This window comes from Chrysochloris asiatica, unplaced genomic scaffold (genome assembly GCF_000296735.1).
Source record: "Chrysochloris asiatica unplaced genomic scaffold, ChrAsi1.0 scaffold00023, whole genome shotgun sequence".
Lineage (NCBI taxonomy): Eukaryota > Metazoa > Chordata > Mammalia > Afrosoricida > Chrysochloridae > Chrysochloris > Chrysochloris asiatica.
Genome location: NW_006408541.1, coordinates 15492528 through 15506887, shown reverse-complemented (window position 1 = coordinate 15506887; position 14360 = coordinate 15492528). Strand labels below are relative to the sequence as shown.

Below are 14360 nucleotides of genomic sequence, written 5' to 3'. Positions count from 1 at the left end.
AAATTCTCTATCAGAACTAAGCACTTTGTGAAGTTTTGGTGAAAGGCTAGTGATGAGTAGATAAGTCTTATTTAAAAAAACAAAAAACTATTAGAAGTTAAAAAAAAAATCTGATTAAATGGTCCATAAATGAAATGATAGTAATTCAATCCCCCCGACCCCCACATATGCCTTTTCGTCATGTAGGAGCGAGCGTGTCAGGGTTCAGCTTGCTGAGAGCTGGGCCCCACATAGAGATCCTGTTGGTGCCCAGTGCCCGTCCATCTGTTGCAGCGATGCCTTTGCCATGTCCCCATGGTACAGAAGTGTGCCGCTGTTTTCCCCACACACAGAGCTCAGTGCCCCAAACAGCCAGTGACTGGGTGCCCGTGTCCTCTGCTGGTGTAGTTCAGAGTAGGGGCCAAATCAAGCTGGATTCTCTATGTGCTTCCCACAGTAGAATGGAATTGGGCTTTTGGAATTTCTGTGGATTTCAGGTGTGTCTGCTCGCCCTGCTGCTATTTTCCTCGCACTGATTGAGAGCCATTTGGTTTAAAAATATCAAACATGTTTAGCCAATATTTCTAAAAGTCTCTGAAGGTAAGATTATTTGATTTCTGTGATTTGCACGTGAGTAGTAGAAACCTGGTCTTTTCAGAACCACCGCTAGAATGAACTTCTTTTCCCATCAGTGTGGACACGAGACTGCCCCTTCCACCTCTTCCCTGCCCTTTCAGTCACAAATAAATGTAAGATTGGAACTCCAGGAACTTCCGTCCTAGTGGCCTGTGCTTTTCAGATGCCATACTGCCTGTGTTTGAAGCCAGATCTGAACAAGAGTCTGTCTGCTTAGACACAGTTGTCCGTGGGTCTGAATCATCCTCGTGTAAGTCGTGTGTATGTGTGTGTGTATGGGGGTGGGTGAGCAGGGGGACCGGATGGTGCTCTTACCATTCTTGGCTTTTACAAACAGAGTAACTCCCCAACTCCCAAAGTTTTGTGATTCTTTGCCTCAGATCTGACTGCAGGACCCTCTTTTTATATGGACAGAAACCAAGTTGCGCTGCTTTTTTATATTTCCTACCTGTTCATTTTACAGGTTTTGATTTCCTTTAAAATAGACAGTGTCTGCGGTAATTTATTGTTTTTACCTGTAGCCTTGAGTTGTTCTCTTTGTACTCCCCTCCCCCTCCCCCATTTTTCTAAACCTTCGTATCTGTTGAGTGAACCTTTTCATCTGCCTTTAGAATGTCTGGGATATTTCTAGTACTTACTTTTTTGCTGAATCCAAAGATAATATAAATATGTATATTTTATAATGATCAAAATGCTATACAGGAGATACAAGTTTCTTCCTTTAGAAAAAAAACCACACACATACACACACACACAAAACAGCCATTGCATTGTTAATGTCCGTCTTACGATGCCCTTGTCTAAATCATACACCTGGGTGTGAACATCAGTAAAGAGTCTCCTTAGCTTGTTGGTATGGAGTATCTAAGGGGAGCTGGGCTTTATAGGGTAGGGTGTTAAAGGAGAGCATTGGCTTGCTGTCCTAGTAGCTATTTAATCCAAAAGAAGCTTCCATTGCAAAGTAAACAGAATGGAGAAGCCATGAATTTTAGTCACAGGGGAGTCTGATTGGAGGCAAACCCTTAGGGTAGGTGCCATCTCTCCTGCAAGGGCACAGGAGCTGTTTGTTCCTCGGGAGCAGTGTCTTTTCCTGGCTGGCCGCCTCTCTCTCCAGTAGATGGATTTTGAAGCTGGGACTGTCATTCTGAGAGCTATATTTAAATTCTCAGGAACTGACTTGAGATGTTGAGAATGAATTTAGTTTCAATCAAGTTTACATTAAGTGTAATATGGGGCAGGGGAGCGAAGTCACCCTTTCACTGCAAAGACTAAAGCACATGAGGGCTGGCCTATGAGATGGTTGGGTGGCAAGCTGTGACCCCTTTGCTGATCATTTGGGATGTCATTGTAAATAAAGGTTTCTATTTAAAATTGGAACCTATGAGCTTGCTTGCTTGCTTTTTTTAAACTCCCAGCTGGATCAACGATAGAGGACTATTAAGGAAACTCTTTTCAAATACCAATAGCACTTTCTATGAGGTGAATTCCCCCCACCCCTACCCCATGCTGCCGGGCATTTGTTGATCTGGGGTCATTGAAAATCATGGGAGCATTTTAAAATGTGGGTGTACTGCCACCAACTGACAAATGAACGTGTTGGACTAGGTAGGGGACAGCTGACAGCCAAGTCACACCGACTGGGGGTGGGTTCCGCAGATCATTAATACATTTCGTGATGTACGGTCAGTTTTCTTTAGAAATATGTAAATATTAGTTAAGCCCTGGTTGCACTGTGGACTAGGCACTGGGCTGCTAGCCAGAGGGTCAGCAATGCAAACCCACCAGCTGCTCCTTACAAGAAGGGTGAGGCTGTGTGCTTCCCTAAAGATGTACAGCCTCGGAGACGATCTGGGGTCACTGTGAGTCACCATCGGCTTTATGGCATTGGTGTTTTGGGTTTGGCTTCTTTTTTTAAGGAGTCCCTCGGAAGTGCAAATGAGTACGCATTCGCTGTTAATTGACAGGTTGGTGGTTTGAGTCCACCTAGAGAGACTTGAGCTCTGATAGCGTAGTGGTTACGAATCGGGCTGCGAACCGCAAAGTCAGCAGTTCAAAACTACCAGCTGTTCTATGGGAGAAAGATGAGGCTTTTCTGCTCCAGTAAAGATTTACAGCCTCGGAAACCCTGTACAGGGTCGCTATGAGTCGGAACCGACTCCACGACACAGAACAACAACAGAGAGACTTGAGAGAAAGGCCTGGTGATCTGCTTGTGAAAACGCGGTGGGGTTTGGGGGTACACAATTCTGCTCTGAAACACGTGGGGTCATCTGAGTCTGAACTGACTCTGGCAACTGCTGAGGGGGGGGGCCCATCATTTTATTACTCCTCTCTGAGACCCTCTAAATCCAAAGCATCTCTTTTCAAAAAGGTGTGTGCTGGCGGGATCATGGGTGGGGCTTTTCCTAAAACACGACACAAGACAGCTCCCAGAATGGCCCTTTACAAAGCGTCAAAGGTGCTCCTAATTACCAATAGCAGGTCACTGGCAGGGGCTTTGAACATTGTATGACAACACTTAACACGACAAAATGTCTTTACAAATACAGTTTCATTAAAACTTGTGACATACATCATTTCCTTTCAGTACCTTAAAAAAACATCAGTTCTGGGACAGATCACCAAGGGCCACTTAGAGGAGCGGTGTCTGGTCAGGAACACACACGTTCTACAGCTGTGAGGAGTTCTTTACACTGGCCACAGAGCATTTATTGACATCAGCACTCTAGAAAGTTGGGTTTTCTCCTTAACTAAGATTCCCCATTGAAATGGTCACACATATGTACAGTGAAGTCCGTTTTCCTTGGCAGAGACCAGGTTCTAGTGCTGGGTCAACAGTCCTGCCTCTTGTGCTATGGGCTCCTCCCCCACACCTTCCTACTGTCTGCTGCACCTGCAACTTGTCTCTTTCCTCTTGCTTAGTTCCCACGTGGGACGAGCCAGGAGAATCAGAGGATTTACAACAGGATTGTTGTGCCCCTATGATTGAGGGGAAAAAAAAAAATCCAGTGACTTTCACCCTTGAGGGAAATTTCCAAGAAATGATTTCTTCTCAGTTCCTTTCCTCTGGGAGTCTCCCAGAGAGGTTTCGTGTTAGTGGTGACTTTATGATGTGAAAATGCATTTCGTGTAGCTGGTGAGGTATAACCCAAAGCAAAAGCAGGTGCAAAAACGGACTTCCCGAAGTGTCACGAGGCCCGCCGCTTCTCCTCTAGAACGCCGTGCTGACGGACAGCGAGGTCTGTGTGTGTCTCCGGCCTCCTGGCTAGCAGCGTGGGTCTGCCTGACATCACACCGTTCTCATGCCGGGGCAGCACACACCGCTGTCCAGTCGTGATGCCCCTCTGGGTTTGGAGGGCCATCTCGGGGCTCCTTAGCCTTCCCAGCCTTCCCACAGCTGTCCCCTGTAGGACAAAGCACGCTGGCATTAGTTCTTGACCTTTGCTGACCGATTTCTTACCCCACGACCCCACTGACTTTGCTTCAAAAGGATGTGGTTGCTGAGAAGGTGGTTCTGGGTTCCTCAGGGAAGGACCACCTAGTTCTCAAGCCTGCCAAATGCTATAGCTGGCCAGCTGGGCATTTGAGGATCTGGACAGAATGGTGGGAGAATGTGAACTGGGGATGAAGCTACCGGGGAGTGCGGTACTTCTGTAGGCTGGACACTGCACTGCTGACCACAGGATCAACTGCTCTGCTCCATGGGAGAAAGATGACTCCGCCTGCTCCTGCTGAAATTCACAGCCCCAGAAACTATACAAGGTAGCTGTGAGTCGGAACTGACTCGACAACCTAACAGTAACCTTAATGAAAGCCATAGAGGTTTGTGTGCACATATAGGAAGACATGTAGTCCGAGCTTACAAACGGCAGTTCTCTGAGGGTGTCTGCTTGCTTGGTAGCTTCACGTCAAAGCAGTTGCCAATATTAGCTTTTAGCATAGGTGTGAGTTTCTGCATTCATCTTGGTGAGTTAGAAGATTTGGCAGACCACATCTCAATCCTGCATGGAGTATACTAACTCGTGGACTTCTTGGTGGTCACTCAACTTCATGCCCCCCACCCCCTACTGCCACTGATGCAAGGAGTCTTCTGTGTGGAATTCTGGGAGGACAGTTTAATGAGGCCCCCCTGCTGCTGACATTAGGGGCCAGTTAGCGATGCTGTTTGCAGCTATGGCCTTCACGATGCTGGGCAGCTACACTAATTAAAATGCTCTCAGTCTCAAAGCGATAGCTGGGAATTTACGGAGCCCAGGGCCTGAGACAAGGTATTAAAGTACGGCCTGAAATGGGCTCCTGTGGCATGTTATCTTCCAGAAAGGACATTCCTGAGTTCTTGCTGGTCATGGGAGTGGACAGGGTGCCTAGGGGCAGTGGCATGCGCACAGAAAAGCTGCGCCAAGAGGAGCGAGCCTGAACCAGTTGAACGGGATCCACAACTCACAGTGACTTGGAGGCAGGTCTCTTCATCTCTGGCCACTTGCGACGCTGGAACTGCCTAGGTTTTTAGGTGTCAAAGGAGATTGTGTGTTAACCATCACCAAGATGTCTTCTCAGAGAACCATGCATACAAGGCCTCCCTAGTGACACCCTTCACCAACAGGTGACCTAGGTCCATGGCTGACCAGATAAGGGACAGTCTCCACAGAACCACCCATGCCCCCACAGAGGGCAGATCAAAAGGTGCGTGCTTTCCTCAGGCTGTAAGAACAAGATTGAACACCTACCTGTATTGTTCATAGCTTCCTCCATCTTTCAGTCCTGAATGAGGGAGCAATGAATGAAATAGGAACAAATCATTTAAGGCAAAGATGGTATAAACAATGTACCCTCCTTCCCCTCTGAAACACAGAATTGTGGCTAAAAGTCAGTCTAACATTGCCAGTGTTCCTGAGGTGGAGTGGATTGAGTTCTGAGGGGACCCTGCCCTGAGACTTCTAGGCTGCTTTGTAGGTGGCCTACAGTCTAGTGTCTTCACATCCGTCTTAGGAGTCTGATGTGTTTGTTCCCACTGGTGCTGGTCATGGTGGGATGGGGAGGTGTGAACATGGGCCTAAAGGTCAGGCGGTGGGCATGTTCCCGTGCCTGGCCTCTCTGGAAGCTTCCAGAGGATACGACAGAGGGTGAAATGCACAGGCTTGGAAGCCGGCAGACCAGGTTCACTTTACTCGTCCCCAGAGGGTTGTCCTAAAGATTACGCATAGGAACAGGTCACAGTGCCTGGGCACAGGGGGTGGCCAGCATACTTATGTACTCAGTGGGTTTTAGGATGAGTTTTAGGAAGGCAATGTACCAGGAACACCAGTGAGCATGCCGGTCCTCTCGGGCCAGCAGGCCCTCCCCTCCTGTTGGCCAAGGCTGACTGGCATCTGTGTTCTCCTCCTCAGCAGCTCAGCCATCTTCCTGATGCACACTTGAGGGGTCTTACAGGTCCCAGGTGAAACTGAAGTGTGCGGGCCATTCTGCCTGCAGTTTGTCGGAGCTAAAGGAACAATTACCTTCATTTTGTTCACCGTTTTGGTGTCTTCAATGGAGATACAGGGTTTGTGATTGTGCCCTGTCCCGATAAAACCGGAGTTGATTGGGACTGATGGCTTTCTCACGATTTCACTGTGTTCTGTGGCCTCCTGAATGAAATTGCAAGTCCTCCACTGCTCCACCCCAGTCCTGGGCACGGTGGGGGAGGTGGACACTACGGTGTGCTGTCAAGTCAATTCTGACTTGTAGTGGAGCGGTGCTGCCTCAGGGACAGGAGCATGGCCAGGTCTTCTGTGGAGCCTGTGATACGTGTGAACTGCTGACCTTTTTGGTTGGCAACCACATACTTTGGTAAGGCAATGGTTAAGTATGTGGCTTCTTACTAGAGTGAGAGTTCTTTTCACAAGTAGATGGTTCACAAGTAGATGGTTCCGTTCCGCAGGTTAAACCTTGCACTGGTTTCTTGTGTACCCAAAATGAGCTCTGAATTCACATGTGGCCCACCAGGTCCCTGACTCTCCGTTAACCTCACTGGGTTCTTGCTCCTCTTCCAACACAAGTCAGCTCTTCCAGAATGCCAGACCTCCAGGTTTCACTTCCTAGAGGAAGTGACATCCCTGACTCCTCCTCTATTGAACTGTGGCCCCTTCACTCAAGCTGAAGGACACCTTCCTGTTTACTCCATACAAGGCCCCAGAAGAATGTGAGCCCACAGGAGCTGGGTGGGTGGAGTCCACTCCATGCCTCTGCAGAAGCAACATGGTGCCAGGTTGAACTTACTCTGTTAAATTAGTTAAGTGGACCTCTCGGGAGCTCAGCAGAAGCCCCTGGACTGCCTGATGTGGGCAGGGTTACCCAGACCGCCACAGGACTGATCTCTCACTGTATCACCAACTCCCTTTGGGATACACCATGACCTCCAACCCCTTCCACATGGGGGTGCCAACTCACCCAGGTCCATGTTTCGGGTCCGGGGGTTACACTGCTTGTAACCTTCACAACTCCTCAGCTCCATGAGCTGAACATGCAGCTGGTTGAGCACTTCTCTGTCAAGCGTGTTCACCGCGTTCATCAGCTGGTGGGAGAACGGGTTGTCTATAGGTAAGCACAGGGCTTTCCATCCTCCTACCACCCAGGGGACTTGTTTCAGGTGCTCAGCTCTACCCCAGCCTCCACTTCGGCAGTTCAGACTAGCCTCACCACGGGGTCCCCTCTCTCATTGAGAAAGAACCACCTCTGTGCTTAGCTTTCAACTCCCCGCATCTCTAAGCAGTTTCCTCACATACGGTCCCTCTGCTCCTGGAAGCAGCTGCCTTCTGCTTTAACACATGTGAAAAAAATGGACTTCACAGTCTTCTCTCAAAACCGTAACACAACCAAGGCCACGCTCCTGAGAAGCACCAGTGTTGCTTGGTAACGACCTTTAGGACAGATGTTCACTCACTGATCTGTTTAGGTGACAATTTTAGGGGCGTGCTGGGGCAGGGTGAGCGAGCTGCGCCCTGGCTGTGTGGGCCCCGCAGGCCCTGGGTGGGCAGAGCAGTATTTGGCACGAAGGACGCTGCGGCCCTCCATCACACGTCTGAGTCCAAGCACAGCCGGGTTGAACACTGGTGTCTGCAGAGTGGCGGCATATACCACCCAGTGGCTTCCCACCTCAGAAACATCACCTCCTCAGGAGCCTAACTGGCACTCTCGTGTCCCCAACCCCCATTTCTCCCCCTTATGTTGTCCCTACCTGGTAGGGATCTGTGTTGAGATCAAAGTACTCTAGAAAGCCGGTGGCAAATTCACAAAAGAGGAAATTGTGGGTCTCGTTGATCGTCCGCATGCACCAGTACGTGTTGTTGTTGGCGCTGGTGCAAGCGCAGAAGGGCCCCACTGCATGTAAGGGAGAGAGAGATGCCCCACATATGCTCAGTCTCCCAACAGCCCTCTTCACCCAAACTTCAGATGCCAAGTAACCCCTGATGCAGGGGCCTGATTCCCAAAGGCCCGCAGGGCTTGGCAGGGAGCATGCGCAAGGGGCGGGGCGATCCTGGCCCTAGGTCTCAGGGAGAAGCCCGCCCCCTGCCCGTGCCCGCCGGCTCACGGGTCCAGAGGGGCGCCGTCTGCCAGTGCTGGTTGTCGTGGGTGAAGCACGTGAGGCCCGGCATGCTGCACGTATCGTTGTTCTGCAGCCGCCTGAGCAGCTTGCGGAGTTTCTTCTTGCGTTTCTGCTCCCGCAGCAGCCACGCCTTATCCTTCTCCTGCAGACCCTTCCTACAGGCACACAGCAGCGGCTCAGCACCCCTCAGAGCCGCCCCGTACACGCCGCGGGCTCAGAAAGAGCTATGCGCTGGATTACTAACCGAACCCACTGGGAAATAGGCCTGGAAATGTGCTTCAGAAAGGGCGCTGCCTGGAAAACCCCATGGAGTGGGTCAACTTTGCACGTGTGAGGTCGCCCTGGGCCTGAATTGACTCGAGGGCCACAGCAGAAAGCTGCTCCTGTCTCCCAGTCACCAACAATAGAGGGTGTCAGCGCCCATCTTCCACCCTCAAGGACCCTGCTTCAGCTCCCAGGCTTCAAAGGGCTCCCCGCCCGACGCCCTAGGCACTGCCCGGGCCTAGCAAGGCTGGCTGCAGTAACCCACTTTGGCCACGAGAGGGCGTGCGGAGACCAACGTTAAAGTGGGAGGGAGCCCTTCAGGGATTGCCAGACTTTTCTTCCCCTTGTTCTCTCAGGGAGAGCAGCCTTCTCATGAAGGCCTCTGTCCTGATCCTTCGTGGCTGGGGTTCACCTGCCCTTACCTGAAAGGATGCAGATTAGAGCCTTTGTGCTTGAGGCGGCCTTTGTGCTGCTGGGTGTGGTAACTGAAACAGATCCCAACCCAGGGGGGAGGAGAGGGGGTCAGAACAGTTCTCAGATCCCTGTTGCCCCAGCCCTCCCTGTCTCTCGGGTTCCTTCAAGCCCGAGCTGAAGCCCTCAGTACACACGTGAGAAGGTGCAATCTAGGGAGGCTAGAAGTGGGGCCTGGCTGCAGAGACCTCAGCTGCCTGGGGTTGCCCCCCACCCCATCCTCAGAGCTTGGTCAGGGCCTAGCACAATGAACCCTTCTTTTGCACATCCTTTCAAGAAAAGTGCTCTCCAATACATCAACACTCGCCACGTGGGCTACTGAAATAAAATGAAAGCTGCAGTCCCTCAGTTACACTGACCGCCACTGTTCAGTGGACACTTCATTAAGTTCGATTCCCAGGGCTGCTCTGGGGCGGGGTCCATTCACCAGGGGAAAGGTGGACCTGAGCCCACTCCCATGTGAAGAGCCTGTCCCATTAGCAGTGCGTGAATGTGGGCATCTGGCCGGTGACGTGGGGTTTTACTGTTGTGCCCATGAGGTGAACAGTGGGGAGGAGAATTGATTAAAAAAAAATTTTTTTTTTAATCCTGAGGGGACCTGAGCCACTCAGGTAGGGCCTGGGCTGCCTCCTCACCTGATTTTGGGGCAGTCACATTCTTCTGGCCGCTTTTTCTTCAGGTGACCTCGGACCTCCCTCAAGTTCTTAATTTTGTTCTGCAGAGTTTCAATCTGAGGAAGGAAGCAGACAAGGCCCTGAAACTCAGGTGGGGTGGGAGAGGAGGGCTGGTGTGCCCCGATGGGCCTGGACACCCCCGTGAGCCCTGTGCCCCACCTGCAATAGGGCCCTTCCCAGGGGTGAGGGGGGGGCCTGAGCTCGCGGGGGCTGAGAGAGTTCACCTCATGGTCGATGTGCAGCTTGTGGTCTTTCCAGGCCTGTAGGGACTTATAGAGGGCCAGGTCACATTGAACGGTGTCATTCTCTAGGATGTAGCACCTGCTCGAGAGAAGGGATCATGTGTGGTCCTGGGGGACCAAGAGGGTCCCCCTGCACCCCGTCTCTGTGTGGGCTCTCACCGGTGTGTGACTTTAATGGGGTTGGGGGCCGAGTAGTCTGGAAGGTCTCCAGTACCGCTGAAGTCGCCACCATCTTTGTCCTCTTGGTCTTCAGGGGCCCCAGGCCAGTGCCGCTTGGTAAGGTTTCGGGGCTGGGATGTGTCCTCCAGGCCCACGTGATACACCTCGCCATCCAGTTCAATGGCTACTGAACGGATGGAGCGGTTACGGGCATAGCTGGCCTTGTATTCTGTGGGCGTCAGAGGGTGGTGGCTGGGGTTAGGAAGGTAGGCAAGGGCTGGCCAGGCTCCTTGCCCTTTAATCGTAAGGTTTGAGAGCCAATGAGATCCATCTACCCACGAAGCCCAATCTGGACCCCAGTGAGGCTAAACTGGGGAAACTTAAGTCTTAGAGCTAAGAAAGGAAAGAATGAAATCATTTCAAGTAAGAGCTATGTGGTGTATCCATACATATGTATCTTCCAGTTTCATAGTCCTCGTCACTTTTTACAACAAACAAACTCTTCCACTCACTCTAGTCTGATTGGCCAGCCTGCCCCAGGGTCCATTTTTTTGTTTCGAGAAGGGCCCACAGTCAGTTATGGGTTTCTGCTGGGCCACAAATAACCACTAGATGGCAGCTTAGACCTTAGACTGGCAGAAGGCAGGCGCTAGTGGGGAGATGGGAGGCAGGAACCCCTTTTATCTCGCGGCTCCAGGCTTCTTGGTGCCCTAATCATAGGGCAGATTTTATGGTTTCACATTCCTTCTATGAGAGGAAGGCCTGGGGTCTGCCCTCTAGCCTTGGACCTTTTTGGGTGAGGGGCAGCTCTCTCCGGGGTTTCAACACCGATAAACACCAGGCGGCTGCAGCAAATCTCCATTTGGGGGGCGGGGGGGCTGGGGTGGTGGCAGAAAAGACACGGGCATGCTCTTTTGGCTCCTTTTGTCTCACCTGCTTGAGGCAGCTGCCTGGTCTGGGTCCAAAAAGTCCAACCTAAGGGCCCAATCGGGGCCCCACCTGTTTCTGTAAGTAAGGTGTGACTAGAACTCACCCCTACCCATTTATGTTCTCATTGCTTAACGGGTTAGAGTCTCAGCTGCTAACCAAAAGGCCAGTGGTTCAAACCCACCCAGAGGCTCTTCGGTAGAAAGGCCTGATGATCTCTCATAACGATTACAGCTTAGGAAGCCCTATGGGGGCAGTCTATGTTACTGAGGTCACTAAAAGTTGACTTAGAATCCTGGGCACTCAACAGCAATATCTATTTTCTCACTACTGGGGCAGAGATAAATGGTGGCATCAGAAAACGTTTGCCCCAGGCCTGCATAAGCCCTTTATTGAAGCCCACCACTGCCACTCCTTGCAGGGCTGTGTCATGGCTTTGCTGTCACATGGTTGAGCGGAGTCTCCTACTATTTATGTGCAATTCTGCATTCCTCTAAGCGGTATTAGGGGACAAAAAAAGCTTAATTGAGTCTCAACTTCTTTTCTTAGTCAAGGATTACCAACCATGCCATGTATCAAAGCAAGGAGATGGTAGCTGTGTAATTCAATCTGAGAACCGATAATTGTATTCAGCTACAAAAAATTAGCTTCGTAGCTACTAATCAGCTTACGAGGAAGGACAATGAGGGAAAATCAATGCAAAAGTATTGTTTGCGGTGGGAGACAAACCAACATGGCGAGCCCCATTAACGTCCAAAGGAACGCATCCTGGGCCGTGGCTGGAGAGGATACTCCCAAACTTGCCCCTTGACATCAAGATGTCTAACTAGCCTTGACTGTCCTGGGGTCAGGCTCCCTGGATGATGCAGATAGTTTGTGCTTGCTTGTCTACTAAGCTAAGGGTTGGCAGTTTGAACCTACCCCTGTGGTGTCACAGAACAAAGACCTGGAGATCTGCTTCCATAAAGGTCACAGCCTAGAACACTGTGGAGCAGTTCCATCCTGTCCCGTGGGGTTGCTGTGAGTTGGCACTGACTTACTGGCCATGGGTTTGGTTGTTTTGTTTGGTCCTGGGATCAGAGGGCCAGAGAAACAGGAAGTGTGGGACAGTACCCAGCTGCCCAGGCCTCACCAAGATCAAGTCCTTGTGCCTGGGACCCCCCAGTTCTGCCATTATCCTTGTCCGCCCTTCACTCTCACCCTTGACCCATCTATAGTTCCTGGCACTGACCCCCCCCCCCCCAATCCTGATCCAGTCTCTACCAAGGTGACTTGATTAAAAGAAAAAAGTATAAACCAGATTAAATAATTGTTTACAGCCTTCTAGCAGCTTCCTAAAGCTCAAACACTTCCTCTGCCCTGGTGGTGATATGCCATGGTGTTGGTTCTGACTCATAATGACCCTGCATAGCGTTTCCGAGGCAGTAAATCTTTACAGGAGCAGAAAACTCATCTTTCTCCCACGTAACAGCTGGTAGTTTCGAACTGCTGACATTGAGGCTAGCAGTCCGACTCGTAACCACTATGCTACCAGAGCTCGTTTCCCTGACCTGATGGCCGGGAGCTCGCCTCAAATCTGAGCCTATCTTTTGGCTCCTGTAGATTGCTTCTTTCATCTTCCATGATGCTACCCTGGGTCTTATCAGCCTCTTTGTCTCTTACTTTGCTCTTCCCCCTAGAATGGACAGGGCGGGTGGGTGTTGCCTGTATCCCCAGGATGTTCTAGAACAATCTCTAGCACTGGTAATAGGTGTTGGTGGCTTGTCCAGATGAACCAGCCGGCTTTTCTGTCTCTCTCCTCCCACCCGCCTCACTTACTTTTCTTGAAGAACTTTCTCCGGCGCCCGGCCAGGCTGAGCTTGTAGTCCACACGGTCACAGGCACAGGTCTCGCCATCCCGCCCGTAGTCCTTGGGCACCAGGTTGGAGAGGGCTCTGCTGCCACTCGGCCGCACCGGGCTCTTGCACTTGTGCAACTTCAGCTTCCCCGTGGCGTCCTCTACACACTGCCACTTCTGCAAGACACACCACGCTCCAGACTCCAGGCTCCAGGGTCTGCCCCACAGCCTAGCTGCCCAAGGCAGGCCCCGGGGTCTCCCTGTCTACGGACCTGATGTTACCCAGTCCTTGTTGTTATACGTGCTGTTGACTCATAGCAACCCTGAATAGGGTTTTCAAGGTGAGTTCGAACCACCGACTTTGAGGTTCAAACCAACCTTGCAGCCCAGTGCTCATCCCACAGCGCCACACCATTACTCCAGTCCTACGCCCTCCTGCTGCTTTCCTACCTGGTCAGACACACTAACTATCCCCTCTCAACCCATACTTCACCTGTTTCCGTCTCATCCCCAAATCCATTCTGTCAAGTCCACCCCATGCACAGCGGGATGAACTGGCCATCCCAGCGATGGGATGCATATCACACCAATTAGATCCATGAGGTTTTTTTGTTTTTTTTTTTTTTTGCTTTTTGAAAATCACTTCATTTCGTTCTTGATGAACTTTACAGAGTAAAACCCACTCCCACCCCACGGTTTCTGGACATTATGGTCCCTGACACTGGTTATATGCTTCCCCCTGGCCCTCCCCGCTGCCACCAACCTTCTCATGTAGGTTTTAAAATTACTGTTGGCATCTTTGAAATCAATTCAAGGTCTGAAAGGCACTTAGGCCCACAGTCTCAGGAACTTCTCCAGACTCAGCAGCTCCAGTAAGTCTGGATTCTGTGAGAATTTGAAGTTTGTTCCACATATTCTTTTCCCCCTTTTTCAGGATTCATCTGTTGTATCCTGACTATAGGATTCACAGAAGTAGATTGCCAGGACGTTCTTCCTACACTGCCTCTCTCTGAGACTTCTGCAGAAACCTGTTCTGCATCATGACACCATCAAGTCACTTCCAACTCAGCAATTCTGTACATGGTTTCTGAGGAGTGGTTGGTGGGCTGGAATCACTGATCTTGTGGTTAGCAGTCCACTGCTTATCCTAGATTCCATTCAGCATCATGTTTTTGTTGTTAAGTGATGTCGAGTGGATTCCAATGCATAGAGATGCTATATACGGTTTCCAAAGAGTGGTTGGAAACCACTTGTGGTTAGCAGTCTAGTGCTTATCCTACAGTGGCACAACAGGTCTTAACTTTGTTGTTAAGTACTGCTGAGCTGGTTTTGACTCACAGTGACCCTGTATAGGGTTTCCAAGGAGCGACTGGTAGGTCTGAACTGCTGATCTTGAGGTTGGCAGTCCAATACTTAACTTGCAGCACCACACCAGGACTCCAGGTCCTCACTGTTGTTAGGTGCCATAGAGTCATTACCAACCAACTCACAACAGAATGAAACACTGCCTGGTCCTGGGTCAACCTCAAAATTGTTGCCAAGCTTGAGCCCACTGATGCTGCCACTTTGCCAATCCATCTCGCTGG

General features: G+C 50.8%; 1 protein-coding gene across 2 annotated transcripts in view; it reads right to left on the bottom strand.

Annotated features, from left to right (window-relative positions):
- Positions 1-3988: 3988 nt before the first annotated feature.
- SULF2 (sulfatase 2) overlaps positions 3989-14360 on the bottom strand; it is a 116125-nt gene continuing 105753 nt past the window's right edge. Inside the window, exons 10-20 of one of the 2 annotated variants that reach the window (XM_006839202.1) lie at positions 12756-12951; positions 10011-10239; positions 9834-9930; positions 9571-9665; positions 8887-8949; positions 8186-8355; positions 7832-7974; positions 7045-7168; positions 5343-5376; positions 5060-5113; positions 3989-4019 (exon numbers count right to left, since the gene is read on the bottom strand). In XM_006839202.1, coding sequence (XP_006839265.1) covers positions 3989-4019; positions 5060-5113; positions 5343-5376; positions 7045-7168; positions 7832-7974; positions 8186-8355; positions 8887-8949; positions 9571-9665; positions 9834-9930; positions 10011-10239; positions 12756-12951 — 1236 coding nt within the window. The remainder of the gene's footprint in view (positions 4020-5059; positions 5114-5342; positions 5377-7044; positions 7169-7831; positions 7975-8185; positions 8356-8886; positions 8950-9570; positions 9666-9833; positions 9931-10010; positions 10240-12755; positions 12952-14360) is intronic. The other variant, XM_006839203.1, reaches the window with a different exon arrangement.